At 44.7% G+C, this 17,266-nt stretch overlaps 2 protein-coding genes across 5 annotated transcripts in view; both read left to right on the top strand.

The window, feature by feature from the left end:
* The first annotated feature begins 20 nt into the window (after window positions 1-20).
* On the top strand, window positions 21-4,494 carry ube2d1a (ubiquitin-conjugating enzyme E2D 1a). Of its 3 annotated transcripts, none has more exons than XM_027017798.3 (7): window positions 21-156; window positions 2,269-2,332; window positions 2,419-2,450; window positions 2,693-2,770; window positions 3,120-3,225; window positions 3,562-3,655; window positions 4,034-4,494. In XM_027017798.3, the coding sequence occupies exons 1-7, from the start codon at window positions 133-135 to the stop codon at window positions 4,077-4,079; spliced, it is 444 nt and encodes a 147-aa protein (XP_026873599.1). In that variant the 5' UTR covers window positions 21-132; the 3' UTR covers window positions 4,080-4,494. The 3 variants fall into 3 exon arrangements, with proteins under 3 accessions (XP_026873599.1, XP_026873600.1, XP_026873598.1); XM_027017799.3 differs by lacking the exon at window positions 21-156 and adding an exon at window positions 178-400; XM_027017797.3 differs by lacking the exon at window positions 21-156 and adding an exon at window positions 426-788.
* A 2,640-nt stretch (window positions 4,495-7,134) lies between these two features.
* Window positions 7,135-17,266, top strand: part of bicc1a (BicC family RNA binding protein 1a) — a 34,610-nt gene continuing 24,478 nt past the window's right edge. Inside the window, exons 1-2 of one of the 2 annotated variants that reach the window (XM_081722000.1) lie at window positions 7,135-7,524; window positions 15,154-15,200. In XM_081722000.1, the coding sequence (XP_081578126.1) occupies window positions 7,266-7,524; window positions 15,154-15,200 (306 nt within the window). In that variant the 5' untranslated portion in view covers window positions 7,135-7,265. The remainder of the gene's footprint in view (window positions 7,525-15,153; window positions 15,201-17,266) is intronic. The other variant, XM_035533017.2, reaches the window with a different exon arrangement.

The raw sequence follows: 17,266 nt of genomic DNA, 5'->3' as shown, positions 1-17,266 counted from the left end.
TTTTGTGTTGTTTCCACCTTCACCTTGTGTAGCGGTTTCTGCGAAGGGGAGTGAGTGAGTGAGTGAGAGAGAGAGAGAGAGAGAGAGAGAGAGAGAGAGAGAGAGAGAGAGAGAGAGGAGTCGGTGGATGTGATGGCTTTGAAAAGAATCCAGAAGGTAGACCTCGTCTTAAAACCCTCAGTTTGACCCGTTCGAGCCGACACTTAAGACGGATCCGTTTGCCGACGTCTGGTCTTGCGGGCGGCGAAAGGAAGTGTAATGTCATGCGTGTTTGCTAGCGCTCGGCTAACGCGCTGACCGGAGAACAAAGCCGGGTGCGCGAGCCCGTCAGGAAACCATGACAACGCGTTCGCGGCGAATTTAATGCCTCGTTTTTGTTGACGTTTGCGCAAAGTTCGCAGTAAGTTAGCTCGTCTTAAAGTCATGGGTTTCGGACATTTAAAAAAAAAAAAGAGAGAGGGAGAGAAGTCCAATGTGTTGGTGTGTGTTCACTTGCAGTCAGCCTTCAGTCACTTATCCTGAGAGAAATCCTGGTGGCTAAGCTAGGTTAGCTCCCCGGCTAAGCTAACGCTTGCTGGCTGGTTGGGGTCCTGGAGCTGTTTCTCAGGCTGAGACAGCTTTAGCTGGCTCGGTTAAACCCGAACAAAGTCATTTCGGTATTTGACCAAACCGTGTACGGTCTTTTAAAAACGTGGCTAGCTAGCTAACGGTTAAATTTGGAGTTGAACGGCTAAATGGGCTTCATTGGAGTTACGAATCAGAGTGGACAAAGCTTGAAATGTACTAAGGTAGATAAGCTACCACCTCGGGTACACCTCTCATGTTTGTGTAGGCTACTGTCATATCTGTATGGCAATAAATAAATACAGGGTTAAGGACTAGAATCCGTTTAAACACAGGGTTAAGGACTAGGTGTAGTATCCGTTTAAATACAGGGTTAAGGATTAGGTGTAGTATCCGTTTAAATACAGGGTTAAGGATTAGGTGTAGTATCCGTTTAAATACAGGGTTAAGGACTAGGTGTAGTATCCGTTTAAATACAGGGTTAAGGACTAGGTGTAGTATCCGTTTAAATACAGGGTTAAAGGCTAGATGTAGAATCCGTTTAAATACGGGGTTAAGGGTTTAGTAACTAGCTGCTTCGCTGGTGTAAAGGTCCAATCTGGACGTAGTGCATCAGTAGTTTCCAATCGGATGGCTCCAAATCACATAATGGTTTTTAGGCTCAGTTTAGGTTTATTGCTGTGTTAATATGTTTTTTTCATTGGCGAATTTGAAAACTGCAATTTGAATCAGAAACAGGACCCTCATCCTGAAACAAATGTTGTTTATTTAGGGATTTCACTAAACTACAAACAAATTTTGTGATTTTGTTTATTGATACATAGGTGTAGGTCTTGTGTGTGGGTAGTTGTTTTATATTGTGCACTTTTGCAGTGTGGTACAGCCTTTTAGTTGTGTGTGTGCGTGCATTTAGACACTGGTGTAATTACTTTGTGTACTCCAATTTTTGCTTTCGTGCCATCGGTTGTAACGCTGCCAGGAAAAACAAACACAGGGCCAGTTTTTCAAGCGTGGTGTGAACCAGCGACTCTAATGAAAAGTGCTTTTTGTTAACACTGGTCTAATCAAAAATGCTTTAAGTCTTTTACCATAGCTTAATATGAACTAAAGCTGTAGCAGGATTGGCTGGACAACCACTGTTGTGATCTTAAATTTTTTTTACTGTGAAATCAGTTTGGGGGAATTAAACCTCTGTTTTGGAAACTGAAGCGGGCAGAGCTGCGCATATATATATATATATATATATAATGTGCGTGTGTGTGTGTGTGTGTTGTGACTGCCTGCCACTGGTGGTATAATCACACCGTGGCTATGGCATTCAAAAATCCCTAACACGCATAATTAATGTTGGTTAAAATGATTCAGCGTCATGTTTGACCATGTCCCATCAAGAATCCCCCGTGTATATTGAGGTCGCAATATCTGTCTATGCTTTGGCAATATATTTGGTTTATGGGAGTACGTGAGCAGAGAGCTGGGGACGAGGATGCTCACACTGTCGAGCTACGCTCAGTCCGCCAGCTGCATTCTTCCAATCTGACTTCAAACTTCAAGGATGAGCTTTTATGCATTATGACTTTCCATGGAATATTCTTTTGGGGTATAAAAAAACCTCCAAAAACAGTAGGAAATGTTGTGCAAGTAGAGTTTTTTTTCTAAAGTCAGGACAGTTCTAAGTACAACTCAGTGTGTGTGTGTGTGTAGGAGTTACAGGACTTGCAGCGAGACCCTCCTTCACAGTGTTCAGCAGGACCAATGGGAGAGGACTGTGAGTGTTTTTGATCATGTTTCTGCTTGGCTCTGAGCCGTGGCGGAGTGGAGGTTTCTCTCATCCTGCTGTTTGTTGTTTTGCAGTGTTCCACTGGCAGGCTACAATAATGGGTCCGGTAAGAACAGCACTTCATTCTCTTTGCTGGTCGCTCCTAGTTCTTTGATATTTTGCCTCGTTTCTATATTGGCACTTGCTTGCGGAAGTAGTTCCGTTAAATCTCTTAATCTGTTCATACTCCCTTGATTTGCACCCCCCCCCACCCCACCCCACGCGTTTCCTTCCTCTTTCATCTCCTTTCTTTGCTCTTTTCTCCCCTCCTCTCCCCTCTCTCTCTCTGCTCCCCTCCTCCCCTCCCAGGGCGACAGTCCGTATCAGGGTGGCGTTTTCTTCCTCACCATCCACTTCCCGACCGACTACCCCTTCAAACCACCAAAGGTGAGCAGTGACCGAGACTGGACCTGCTGGTGATGCTGTGGCTTTAACCCAGCGGGGAAGCGTTCTGTTTCAGGGCCTCAGACCTCCCTAAATACGGGCTGGGATCTGGGACCGTGGTTTGTCCTCGCCATGTGTTAAAAATATGTCACTTCTAAACCTTTTAGAAGTATTTGTGTACATGTTTATTGCTTATGAGGGGAATGGCAGATAATATGGCAAAAACATGTTTGAACAACAACAATAGTAATAATGGTAATAATAATTAATAATCAAGCCCAATGGATAGAGCACGGCACATGCTGGTTTGAGGTACTGGGTGCCCAGAGTCAACTTGCTGCTTCGTTCCCAGGTTGCCTTCACGACAAAGATCTACCACCCAAACATTAACAGCAACGGCAGCATCTGTCTGGACATCCTGCGCTCACAGTGGAGCCCCGCCCTCACCGTGTCCAAAGGTGAAGCACTGCGAACCGCTCCTGGAAACCAACCCTAGCCCGATGATGTGTTTCCTGTTGGGCTCTGTTTGTTTTCTCTGCACATTGTTAAAAGTGGTCTTGTCCATACTGCAGATTGCATGAAACTGTCTTTTTTTTTTTTTTCTTTTTTTTTTTTTTTTTTGTGTGCGAACCCTCTGGAATGCTTCCTGAACTTGGCATGTTTTGTAACTGTAAACATCTACCTCTGTTCCAAGAGGGGAAGCGTAAAGATATTGGGGGCACCGATGTTCCCAGATTGGCAGTGTTCTCACAGTTCACCCATGCAGTCTTGACTGTTTTGCGCTTGTTTTTCAGTGTTGCTGTCCATATGTTCGTTATTGTGCGACCCCAATCCAGATGACCCTCTAGTACCCGACATAGCGCACATCTACAAATCGGACAAAGACAAGTGAGTGGTCTTCTCTGTTACATTTGTACAATTCGCACAAACTGGTTTGATGTTTAACCCTTTCATTTAACATCTCGGAGCATTGCTGTTTACTTTGGACTGTGATTGGCTCATTCAGTTGCATGTTCTATTCCAGTATATGGGCTGCGTGATCAATTGTTTCAGATTGTCTATAATGCCACACAGCTTGACACTAAGGCTTTTCTACTTCCAATTTTGCTCCTGGAGACTCAACACCTTCCAGAGTTTTTAGCTCCAACTCTGTTCCTGGAGAGCTACTGAATCGCAGCGTTTAGCTCCAGTCTGCTCCCGGAGATCTCGACATGTTGGCACACAGTTTCCAGTGCTAACATGTCCCTCTGTGTCTCACTTTCTCAGGTACAACAGACTGGCCAGAGAGTGGACTCAGAAATATGCCATGTAGCCGCCTCGGTCCAGACTGGCAAGACTTGAAATGGGAGCGCACGGCGCGAAGCGTACTGTACACCACCCTTCCCCCGAGTCGGAGGAGCGCGTTTGTGTCTGTTTCTCTTTTTTTTTTTTTTTTACAGAGGGTGCCCTGCGTCTGTAATGGAGCTGTACGATGCAGTGAAGCCTGTCGCCTTTTTGTTTACAGAAATATGGAACGCAGGAGTCATGTTTACCTGGCCATACTGCTGACTAGAGTAGCCAGAACAACAACAACAACAATAATAATAATAATTATGAAAGTTATTTCATTTTCCTATGTTATAGGTACATATTTTTTTTGTTTAGATATTTTATTGTATAGTATTAAAAGCTATTCTGGAGCTATTTTTATTATTTTGCATTAAAAATGTGACACAAAAGAATGAGAATCAACTGCTATATTGTTTCTTCTGTGGCAATGTGGATACATGCCAGTGTTTTTATTAATGGTTCACTGTGTGTTTTTGTGTGCGCGCGCATGTGCTACAGTTGTGGGTTTAGAGTGCTGAACACCCACCTCCAAAGAAAATAGGACTGTAAGCACAGAAAAGTGACTCCTGCTCCATTTACAAACTTTTTTTAAATGTGTTGCTTTTTGTTGGAGGCCCTGAGTACTGTACCTGAGAATAAGGTGTTTTTTTTTTTGGCCTTTGCTGCAAAAAAAACCAACATTCTCAAGAACATTCTCATTCTTTAAGAAAAAACGTATCAAATACATATTTTAGATCAGATGTAATTGAGCACTATGGACAGAGGCCCAGATGCTCAGACTGTTTTTAATGTGGATAATATGCCTGATCCAACCCACTTCTCAATTCTGAGTAGATGCGATCAAAATATATTTTAACAGTGACACTTCCTGGCTTTTTGGAACTACAGCTCCTATGCAGATCTTATGCAGGCATCATCACCCATCAAATTTCTGGGTCAATATCGTAAGATTTAATAGGTTACTGACCCCAGAACAGTGACTGCCTTTCAACAGTCTTTGCAGTAGATGGATGACAGTATTAATCCAGCAGAGAGAATTGTGGAACTGTCATTTTCGAGTCGAGTGCCTTTGGTGTAGGTGAAATATTTGGTGTATGGTGTTTGGGTGTAGGTGAAATATTTTCTACTTCACATTATGGATGAAACTCTTGCCCCTGGGATGGTGCCACAGAGCACACTGGTCAGTGTACGACTTTCAATGTCAGAAGGTCGATTCTAGTCACCCTAGTAGTTCCCTACAGTAGAACTGGGCCATTTTAAGGGTGATTCTGAACCGTGAAGAATGAGGACATTCAGTTTGAAGGGCACTGCATGGGGGTAATGAATGATGGTTTATGACCGCACAGGACGTTGACATGAAAGTTTAGCCATCGATCATTGCATGTCCTGTCAAGACGTGGCCAGCTGAGTGAGCTGATTGGTTATCTGAGAGCAGAAAATAAAACATTGGTATATCAGGAGTTCACTTATGTGTGTGACATATAGAGGTGAGAATACATTAGCTACAGTTCAGTCATTTGCGAGCTGTATTAGCAGACACAGGAACTTTGTGCAGCGGTCAAGAGAAACAAAAACATGATGACATGCATGTCTCCTGTGGTGATGAGGTAGGGCGGTGTTTGGAGTGTGTGTAGTGTTAAGGCGGTGTGCGGTGAGGATGACACCACACACATGCATGTCTCCTGTGTGGTGATGAGGTAGGGCGGTGATTGGAGTGTGTGTAGTGTTAAGGCGGTGTGCGGTGAGGATGACACCACACACATGCATGTCTTCTGTGTGGTGATGAGGTAGGGCGGTGTTTGGAGTGTGTGTAGCACTTAAGGGGTGTGTGATTAGAGTGTGTGTAGTGTTAAGGGGGTGTGCGGTGAGGATGACACCACACACATGCATGTCTCCTGTGTGGTGATGAGGTAGGGCGGTGTTTGGAGTGTGTGTAGTGTTAAGGCGGTGTACGGTGAGGATGACACCACACACATGCATGTTATGAATGAAGGCAGTTAGTCAGCTGCTTTTTCCTTGACCCACATCACGTAATTAGTGTGTTTGGAATACTTATGGTCTCCGTGGAGTGGAACACGGCAATGGTATGTTTTTCGGGCAGCCTTCGACTGTATTAATTTTGGCTGGACAGGACACACACGGCCTTGGGTTTAAACATGTGATCCGATAAAGAAACTTTTCTTTGTACAGGCCACTTTACCCACATTTGAATTTCTACTGCCTCTAACGGTTAAAATGAGGCATTTCACACAGTCTAAATAAAAGGACACATTTGGAGATGAAAAGTTTCTTCAGGACAGAGGTATTTAGCTGCATGGTCAGTTCTGGTTTATCTTGGCAGTGCTGACAGAGTGCTTCTCTTTGAGGTGGATCCGATCACGTTCTGGAGTGATGCCGTGGGCTCTAATCCGTGGGTCCATTATCCCACTGAACCTTTTTTTTTTTTGCTGAGCATTTTTTTTCTCCTTCCTCTAACATACATTGATTCGACTCTGTAAGCTCTCCATCAAACCCTCTGTGAATTCGCAAACGAAGGTTTTGAGAAGATAGACGTTTTGCTCTACAGTCTTACATTAGAGTAGGTTTTAAGGTGTGCCATCTGTGGCCAGCACTCAAGATCATTAGAAATGACCACGGGCAGTTCCAGAGGGTTCTGTAGTGGGCTGGAGATTGAATATCAAATCAGGACAAAATATGATTAACAGGCCAATTAATAATTAGAGATACATTTTACATTATGGTGCACACGACTTTGATAATTGGATTGTTTTGAACTTTTCAAATTTCTTCAACGTTTTGAAGAAAATATTTCCTAAAAAGAATATATTACTGGACAGCAGCCCTATCCCCAATTATAGAATAACTCGTATCGAAACACAACGACGCTACACTAAAATAAAAATAAAATAGTTCTGTGAGATGATCAGACTGAAATCTTTCTGCACGTGCGCGCGCGCTGACTTTGGGAGGAGCGTGAGGCGTGTTCTGCACGTGAACGTCCCTAATGGGGTTCAAGGTCCCGAAGCTTCACGCTCTCCGAGCGCGTGAGAGCTTATTCGGATTGTGCAGGTTTTTCGCAGAAGGGGGGAGGGGGGAAGGAAGAATCGCTGTCGTTGGGGAGCGATGAAGAAAGCATGCAAATCAGGAAAAACATCCTCTTGCAACTGGAATGTCTTTTGGTTTGTGGAAACTTCGGTCTTTCAGTAAGTTTGGACCACTGAGCATTAAACGCACGGATCTTCCAAACGCGATGGACGCTCAACGTGCGCAGGCGGTTCCCGTTGCCGTTCCCGTGTCCGAGGCTGACTCTCCCGGTCCCGTGTCCGAGGCTGACTCTCCCGGTCCCGTGTCCGAGGCTCCGTCCGAGCCGGACTGGACCGAGGAGAGGTTTCGAGTTGACCGAAAAAAATTGGAAATAATGTTTCTCGGTAGGTGTGAGTGAGAAGGGCATCCCTTGTTGCTCTTCCAGATCTGCCCCGATTTTCCCTTAACAGTAAAGTTTTAATGTGGTCCATACCACTTGTAGAAAATGTCACAATTACAATAATATTTATAATAAAATGTGCAAAACGTACAGAAAGTCTTGCACTTGCGCATGTAATGTTTTACGGGTGAACTTTGTGACCTCTGATTGCTCCTAAACAAAGTTTAGTATCCTTAGTAAGAGTAGTGCAGGGTAGAAGAGGATCTGTTAGTTCCAGGTCACAAGAGTCCTGTCTGCAGTGCGAAGTTGTTTATTCTTAAATGGAAACACCGTAGTATCCAATTGTATCCTTACTTTATGTTCAATTTCCATATTATACGTTTAATACGTTTATACGTAAATTGATTATACTGGCCTTTTCGTACAGGTAAGATGCTTCAATGTCTCACTCGTCCACTAGGAGTCACTACTAAGTCTTATGTATCTACACGTATTTCTTTCGTTTCACACCTTCAAAAAAGTATAACTAACAACTCTGCAATACATGACTGGGTGAGGTTGAAATCTGATGTATGCTTAATACGAATTTTAACAATCCTCATTTTTTCCCCTTTATCCGATGTTGGGTGATTTGATGAGACAGTGAGATCAAAGTTCTTGATCTCCCAGTGGCCTCAATTGTAGCTTCACTAATCAACTGTGGTTTGGATCAAGACAAAACAGTTTTTCAAAGATCAGTACAGGTGTGTACTGTAGTCCAAGTACCACTAGGTGTTACCAGCAGTGACACCAAGTGCAGGGATGCATTATAGTGTTGGTGTGTCGAGAGCCAGACATTTCAAGAGTTAATCCAGCTCAAAGGGGATGGGGACATTGTAGTTTTTAAACACGTACACTCTGTTCCAAACTGGTGCTTTAACAGGGGCAGTGATTCTTTCAAGCTTTCTGGCATCGCTACTGACTACAAATAATACTTTCATCTCAAATCTAATTTTAGCTAGTAGAAATAAAATGTTATATCTTTAATATCTTTAGAGCACATGGAACTCATTTGAATTGGCCAAATGAATATACTTGTAAGTTTAATCACGTGTGTGTGTGTGTGTGTATAGGTTTATCTGTCTTGCTGGCTTTACGTGTGTATGTTTGTCTTTCTGTTTGTGTGTGTGTGTGTATGTGTGTGTGTATAACTGTACTTTTGTCTGTGTGTGTATCTGTCTGTCTGTCTGTGGGGGTGGGAGGGTATTTGTATGCACACCAATTTCCATGGTTACTGTTATGTCCTCCCCTGACCTCTGCCCTGCCGTGGATCAGAAGACAGTGCATGGTGAGGAACCACACAGGAAACATGAAACTGTCAACCCAGAAGGGTTTCTCCAAGTCTCTCTCAGATGCACACACACACCATTATGATTCATAGTCATTCTCTTCTTCACTGATCAGCCCACATGTGTAACATCTGGCAGTGTTGTGATTGGCTGGGAGGGTCTGTTTATTTCAGATTGCGTGGTGGGATTGGTCCGACTTGGGCGGGCGTGTGATGAGAGTGAAGGTCTGTATGTTTTATTGTGTGTGAAGAAACGGCGGACCCTTTCCGGGAAGCAGCGCAGGGCCGGGGGTGGGGAAGGAGTCCGTGTTCCCTCCTGTGGCATCTTGCTAATGGATGGAGAAGGGAGTCCCTGCGGTTTGAGCTCTCAGCCGCACGGTGCTCGTCTGTACTATTAAAGGAGCTTTAGTTTGGGTCGTTGGTGTGTTGTGTAGCAGCTTTAGTTCAGTTGTTTGTGCGCTGCAAAGAATCTTTCGTTTGAGCTTGTGTTTACAGGCTCTGTTACATGACATTATCCTGTGCCTGTTTACCTGTGCCTGTTTACCTGTGTCTGTTTAACTGCGTATTTATCCTGTTTACCTGTGCCTGTTTACCTGTGTCTGTTTAACTGCGTATTTATCCTGTTTACCTGTGCCTGTTTACCTGTGCCTGTTTACCTGTGTCTGTTTAACTGCGTATTTATCCTGTTTACCTGTGCCTGTTTACCTGTGTCTGTTTAACTGCGTATTTATCCTGTTTACCTGTGCCTGTTTACCTGTGTCTGTTTAACTGCGTATTTATCCTGTTTACCTGTGCCTGTTTAACTGCGTCTTTATCCTGTTTACCTGGTGTCCTTCTTCTTACTGGCTTCACAATATTCGATCTGGACGAGAACCCATTCAATACTCCACATGTGGCACGACCCAAATGTGACCCTTGACCTCCGTAACTGCTGCTGTGTTCAGGAATCGCCTCCGCGTGCCGTTGTGCTCCGGACATCTGGTCTTTAACGGTTCACTGCGGAACGGCGCAACCTCCTGAAAGGAGGATCCAACGGAAACCCTGCGGAATACGGGCGCATGCGGGCATACACTCCTCTGTTTGGAATGCCGTTCTTGGCTCAGGTGGTGTGTGTGTGTGTGTGTGTAGGAGTGGGGGCTACTAATGATCGTCAGATGGTGATGTGATGTAGCTAATTAATCAGATTTTATTATCTGAAGGTTCTGCGTTTCATATGAAACGGGAGGCAGGACCCGTGCGGAGGGATTTGGGGATCATTTTTGTGTCTTGATTTACTGTGGCTTTTCCTGTGGCGGAAATGGCTTTTCCCACAATAGTTCAGCGATGGATTTAATCTCGGTGGTTACTGTGGTGTCTTTGTCACCATATATATTTGTCTGCGCTAGTGCAGGTGTGGTATGTCGCAAGCTCCGGTTGTGTAACGCTCTAACGTAACCATGTCGCATGTCCCAGTCTTAGGGGGTCTGGGAAATTACACACACGTGTCTGCAAGCGTTTGCAGATTGAATTCACTATGGTTCATTTATGCTATTCTGGTTTATATGTATCTGGGTAATTGTGTGTGCTGTGCTTTCTTTAGGCAAAACTCTGTGTGTGTGTGTGTGTGTGTGTGTGTGTGTGTGTGTGTGTGTGTGTGTGTGTGTGTGTGTGTAAACGGGAAGTGAGTTCTGTTTAGGGAATGTGCTCATGATTCCTATTCAGTCCCCTGTTGTTGGGTGAATGTGGTTTTTCTGGGGTTTGCTGAATGGGGTGGAGGGTCTGATTTTGAATTGCTTTATTCAATCTGCACTAATTTACACTGCGCTATGACCTATGGACAAAATAACTTCCTGCTGTTCTAATGCTAAGTTCCTTTATTAAAGACAGTTGTCTGATACGTGCTCGGTTCTGCTGCGTTAGCGCCACCTGGTGTGCAGGTGCCGCTATGACAGCCTGCCAGCTCGTCACCTGGAAGGCTTACAGAGGACGTAGTGTATGGGTTCTGTCAGCTCTACATGCAGTCTCAGGAGACTTTTCCTAAAGTGACGTGTGTGTGTGTGTGTGTGTGTGTGTGTATGTATGTGTGTGTATCTCCTGCCATCCAGTCAAAAGAAAATGGAAGTAGGATCATTTGGCTGTGAGTGAGAAAAAGAACAAACACTGAGAGTGTAACACAAAAGAGGAAATGCACAAGTCTGCCCCTACCTAAATCACTAAGCACACACACACACACACACACCTCATGTTCCTCGGGCTCCCCCTCCTTGTGCTGGTCAAAGCTCTCATTGTCTAATCATATGGCAACCTATAGAGAAGAGAGGAGACGAGTACCGAAATCCAAGCTGTCCCATTGGTTCATAGTCTGGAACCTAGGCAGCCTATGGGAGAGCAGGAGACAGCACATATCTTGGGATAGGCAGGGGGGGGAATGCAAAACGAACAAACGGCAACAAAAACAGGCGTGCTTTAAAAGTGCACAATTGTTGGTGTGTTCATCAGGCCCCTATACCTTCTCATACACTGGTGGGTTTCTGACCACAGGACCACTGCCAACTAAAACCCTGCAGGGCAGTAGATCTCCAGGAGCGGGGTTGGAGTCTAACCCTGTAGGGCAGTAGATCTCCAGGAGCGGGGTTGGAGTCTAACCCTGTAGGGCAGTAGATCTCCAGGAGCGGGGTTGGAGTCTAACCCTGTAGGGCAGTAGATCTCCAGGAGCAGGGTTGGTCACTGAAGCCATGAGGCAGGGTTTAGAAAGGTGAAGCTAATCTTTGGCTCATGCACTCTGGCTGTCAGCTCTGGATCCTTCTGAGCATTGTGGAACTCCCTAAACTCTTTTGCTCAGCGAAACACATTGAGACCCTTAGTTTCTCGCACTCGCTCGACACATTCTGCCTGCACTCAAGGCGTAGGCTTTGCAGGAGCGCAGTCATAATTAAGGAGGGTGTGTGTGTGTGTGTGTGAGAGTGAGGGTGAACGAGAACCTGCATCTCATTAGCAAAGAAAATCAAAAGCCGAGCTGAGTTTCCTTTGAGCTACATTCCTTCCAAAGCAGGAAAGCTGAAAAGACAGAGAGAGAGAAACAAACACATGAGAAAGGCCTTATATATATATATATATATATATATATATATATATATATATATATATATATATATATATATATATATATATATATATATATATATATATATATATAATATAAAATCTGTGTGTGTGTGTTTCTTTCGCTCTCTCAGCCTGTGATGCTTCTAGTCAACAGTGACTACTGCTCAAACTGAGACTAGATCTAAACACCCTCAGCCCAGGTGACTTTATGGAACCTAATTATAAAACATCTCCGTTTACACTAATGGGCTCTACATTCGCCTGGGTTGTTATAATTAGATGCCACTAATAACGCAGTCCGAACATTATGAACCGGCACAAATTCTGAACTGTTCAGCGGGTGTGTGTGTGTGTGTGTGCGCATGCACGTGTGTTGGATGAAAAATGTGTGCCTTTTATCCATCTCATCATTTTTCTTTCTGCATGTGCAAGTTGCATCTTATGCATTGATAACCTGTGAAAAATCTCAGTGTGGCAGAAGCAAACCCCTTACACACACACACACACACTCTATGACTGGTCTCCAGGATGGGGCAAAATTGAACTGTGGTGACTAAAAACTCAAGCTTCCAGTTTCAGCTGTGATTTTTATTTTTATTTTTTTATGTGGTTTTTGGAGCCAGGAACGTGATGTCACAGCTGTATGGGTATAGAGTTGGTGACTCAACGCTTCAGTCAGGCAGGTTTAGCGTTTCTGGAGCAGGTTTAGGTTTCTGGATCCTTTTTTTTTTTTTTTTTCTTTTTACAGCAAAATCCAATATTTATCCTCCCCGTACAACTTTTACCCATCCTCTTACTGCCCTCATTGTTTTTGTTTTGTTTTTTATGGCCAGTAGGGGGCCCCCTGATCTCCGGGGCCTCACATATTTGTGTGACTTTGTGTAGTGGTAAAAAAAAATTGCCACTGGGCTCAGTAATGGAGAGTTCAGAAGCTCGTCAGTGGGGTTTACTTTTTACTGTCGGAGAGACAGTTCCAGGGATTGGCCGGCCCCGTGTGAGGCGGTTCCAGGGATTAGCTGGCCCCGTGTGAGGCAGTTCCAGGGATTGGCCGCCCCAAAATATTATATCGCGATTATATCGGTACATTCAGGAATTGCGATATGACCTGTAATATCGTAAAAACACAATGGTGAACCAAATGAATCTGTGTTTGTTAGGATCAGCAGGATTAGCAGACGTTCACGGCGCACGCGCACGCACACACACACACACACACACAGACAGAGGTCTGTTTTGTTACAGAGTAGAGGCTTGGCCACCTTCTGTGGACCCTCAGGTTTGGAAGTCGCTCTGGTAATGCCAGAAGTAAACCAAAAGCCATGTTGATCCGGTTATAATTCGTGTGCGACAACCACATTTTGAATACGAGGCCGTCATCTGATACTCCCTGGCCAACAGCACTTAGCAAGGCGGTGCTGGTGTTTTTGATGCTGGTGTTTGCTTGAGGAGGTTCTCTATATCCGCTCTGTGTGGAATCGCGCGTGAGAAAGCAGGACGTTGCTTGATAGTCTGCCTTGCGTGCTTTGTGGCTCTGAAAGTGCCGAGTCATTCCCGTGCAGCAGCGGAATCCACACTGTTCCTCTGACTTTTCCTTCGCTGCGATTTTATCGTCTGTCTGACAGACAGACAGACAGTCTCAATCTCTCTCTCTCTCAAATCAAATCATTGGCATGACAGGATAAAATACCCATGTTGTCAATGCAATACAGTATATGTAGATGTATTATTAATACAAATGAACTGGTTTTTAAAGAGGATAGAAAACCCCCCAAATTGGATTAGAACATCAGCTTGAACCAAAATGGAATACGATAAAGCAAACAATAATTGAATGTACCTTTTTTTAAGCGTTTTCTCTGATCTTATGGCACTTTTGTATATCTTTTTCTCCAGTTTCTGTTTCTCAGTTTCGTTTTCCCGTATCAGTCAGCACGGGGAGGGTGGGGGGTTTGTTATTAATTCCATGCAGGGAGTATTCTCTTGTATTTTGGACATGAAAGGACGATTTCAGTCTCTCCTGACAGGCCGCGGGTGCAGATCCTGTCCTCCATGGACACTCGGCTTTGTCCTGCGTCTTCCCGTTTCGATGGGCAGCTTGTGTTCCCGAGTTTGGGATTTAGACTGGGCTCACCTTTGTTTGTCGTCCTTAAGTTTGGGGAGGCAATTTGCTCATTTGAATTCATGATCATGCCATTCATTTTAATTTGTTCTGATATGGAATTTCATTTTCCCAGTACAGGATAGAATTCTCATTGTTCGGATTTTGTTTCTCTCTCTCTCTCTCAGGTATTTATAGCAGGACAGTCAACTGGTGTGTGTGTGTGTGTAGATGACAATGCACATGTAGATGACAAATGATTTATTTTTTTAGTTTCTTTTTCTGCGCAACCCATCAATTCACCGCTCTGACTTCAGCTGGTTCCAATAATAGTCAAACCTATGGCTGTGCAGTTGGTGATTAATCTGGCCAATGGGGCAAGAGTCTGTGATTTAATGTGGCCAATGACTAAAGAGTTGAAGACTCCACGGAAGGGGCTGTTGAGCTCCAGAGGTCAGCGTGGTGGCTTTGGGTTTTCTCGGAGAGAGACCTGGGCTTCATCACTTCCTGTCTGGAGCCCAAAGCTGCTGCTGACATGGCGGAGCGTGTTTATTGTCATCCAGCTCACCGGGTCTCTCGGTTTCCGTCTGCTTCGGCCCGATCCAGCCCCTGAGAGCGGACTGGAATTCTCCATGGGCTGATGGGCAAGGTGATGTGTGGTCATTGGGAAGATGATGGAAACATGAGGAAGACTAGGAAGAACCCCCCACCCCCACCCCCATATGATTTGTCCTGTCACATCCTACACACACACACACACACACACACACACACCCCATTATGTGACAGTTATTAAAAGCACTACTGGGACTACTTTGTCAGGTTCATTACAGCTTTGGATTTTTAGGTCAAAATGTAATTTGATTTTGTATATGTATTAATAATAGTTTTGAACATATGCGTACAATACTCTAAATTGTATATGCTGATCAAAGTCTGCTGAGTTTCCCATGCATGTAAAAGTTGTGTTTGGTTTGCAGGCGTTCACTCTGAACACCGCCAGCTTGTTTTCAACATTCTGGTGACACTAATCCATCTCAATATGTTCCTCACTGGTCTCTGCAAGCAGAAAGGACTACCATTACAAGATGCGCTGAAACCCCCTGTGTGTCTCTCTGTTGTAGCTGCCAGTGGAGAGAGAGAGCGTGGAGGGGAAGATTTCTTTCAGAAGGTAAGACTCCATTTACAGTGGTCTTCCAGATTTGTGTGGTATAGGGCAGGTTTTATAGCACATAAACAAGCTGAAACTAGAAAACGAACCATTATGTACAATGAGTGATATTTTGGCTTGAGTAAGCGAAGTATGAGTGAGACGTTTGGAAGAAAATAAAGGTTCCTTTAGTAACACCAGTTTTCCTAAAAATGCAGAGTCCAACATTACTGAACAGTATCCAACAGTATTTGATGAGGTCTCCACAGCACTCTGTCTGTAGTGTTTATCACGGTTGGAGAACGCTCGTAGAGGCATCATGGACCATTCTTCTTGGGTTTCTTGGGTTCTTGGGTTTTCTCTCAATTCTCAAACGGCTTCCGGTCTGGAGACTGAGAGGACCGTTCAGAACCTTGGCTTTGTTTTCCGGCCATCCATGTCTTTGTCTGCTTCGCCGTGTGCTCCGGGTCACCGCCTTGGTGGAAGACCCGAGCACGACCCGGTTTCTGCTTCTCTTCTGGTATCGAGTCGGATTTATTATGCCACTGACCTAAACAAGAGCACCTGGACCACTGGCAGCAAAACGGCACCAAAGCTTCAAAGAGTCATTGCCATAATATACGGTTTTTTTGGGGGGGGGGGTTTATACTCTTTTCTGTTTTTTCGCCAAACATGACGATGGTGTGCACAGTCAGAGGGCTCAATTGTGGTCTCATCTGACCACAGCACACGATTCCAGTGTTTCCTGGCAACGTCCAGGCACTGAGATTTTTGTCTTGGTGATTTTCATGAAGGGTGTTTCTGAAGTTGACTGTGTGTGTGTGTGTGTGTGTGTGTGTGTGTGTGTGTGTGTGTGTGTGTGTGTGTGTGTGTGTGTGTGTATACACATGTATATATGTAGGATCCAATATGGGAAGTGTGAATTGTAGTAAAAGACAGTGGTAGCTTGTTCAGTAGACAAACCCACAGCTCACTGCAACGAGACCCACAGTTCTCCTTCCTCTGTTCTGGTCCGCTGGCTTTTTCTGTTTTAAAGAGAATGAGAGAGAATGTTGTTTTATAGAGAATTCCTTTGCTCTGTAACACTCAGTCCTGTGCCAAACCCACTCCGTTTCATTGGTTTCATTAGTTTTCAGTACTGCGAACAGTAGTGTTAACTTCAAATTTAGCATTCATTTAATCACTCACACACACACACACACATGTGTGGAACAGTAGCGAGACAGACTGTGGTCGCATTAAAATGATGAGTGTAGGCAATGGCATGGAATGGTTCTTTTTTGGGAGGTGTGGTAGTGGAGTGGAGCTAGAGGCACTGTAATGGAGCCTGCGCGTATGACAGAGCCTGTGTGTGTGTGTGTGCGTATGACGGAGCCTGTGTGTGTGTGTGTGTGTGTGTGTTTGTGTGTGTGTGTGTGTGTGTGTGTGTGTGTGTGTGTGTGTGTGTGTGTGTATGATGGAGCCTGTGTGTGGGGGATCTAACAATTGCAAGCAAGCAATTGGCATTAGTGACCCACATGCCCTTATGTAAACCCACACCACAATAAGTAACATCATTGATTAGGAGATTGGAGGTTACAGTCAACTGGAGGATAACAGAAGTCTCTTTTGTAATATTGTGGATCAGTAAGTGGGACTAATTGCTCATATTGTCTGACTCTCAGGTAATGGTAAGGCAGAAAATCTGGACCTGGACCTGGCACTAACTTGTTTCCAGGGACTTGTCAGGATGGTGGTGTGTTGTGGTTGGAGCTTAGGCCGGCCCCCTTTTTACGCATGGCCTTTAAGTTTGGCCTTGTCTTTTGATTTTTGATTTTGATTTTTGCTGAGTTTTTAAAGCTCAGAGGGGAAACAGTCGTCTCCTGAAGGAGTGGACAGCATGTTGAAGGACAGGGGTAAGGGCAGCGTGTCGGACAGCTGGCTCTTTGGTCTGGTGGTCAAGAGCATACCTGCCAGACCTGGATTCGAAACCGGGTGTGGGTGTGGGTGGGTGGGGGTGTGTGTCTGTCTGTGTGGGTGTGTCTGTGTGTGGGTGTGGTCAGCGGTGGGCGTGGAGGTGGGGGTCCAAGCACACAACCCTGAGTCTG

Source organism: Electrophorus electricus, chromosome 10 (genome assembly GCF_041902795.1).
Source record: "Electrophorus electricus isolate QZ-2024a chromosome 10, ASM4190279v1, whole genome shotgun sequence".
Classification (NCBI taxonomy): domain Eukaryota; kingdom Metazoa; phylum Chordata; class Actinopteri; order Gymnotiformes; family Gymnotidae; genus Electrophorus; species Electrophorus electricus.
The sequence above is the reverse complement of the archived record's forward strand: the minus strand, read 5'-3'. Positions and strand labels throughout refer to the sequence as shown.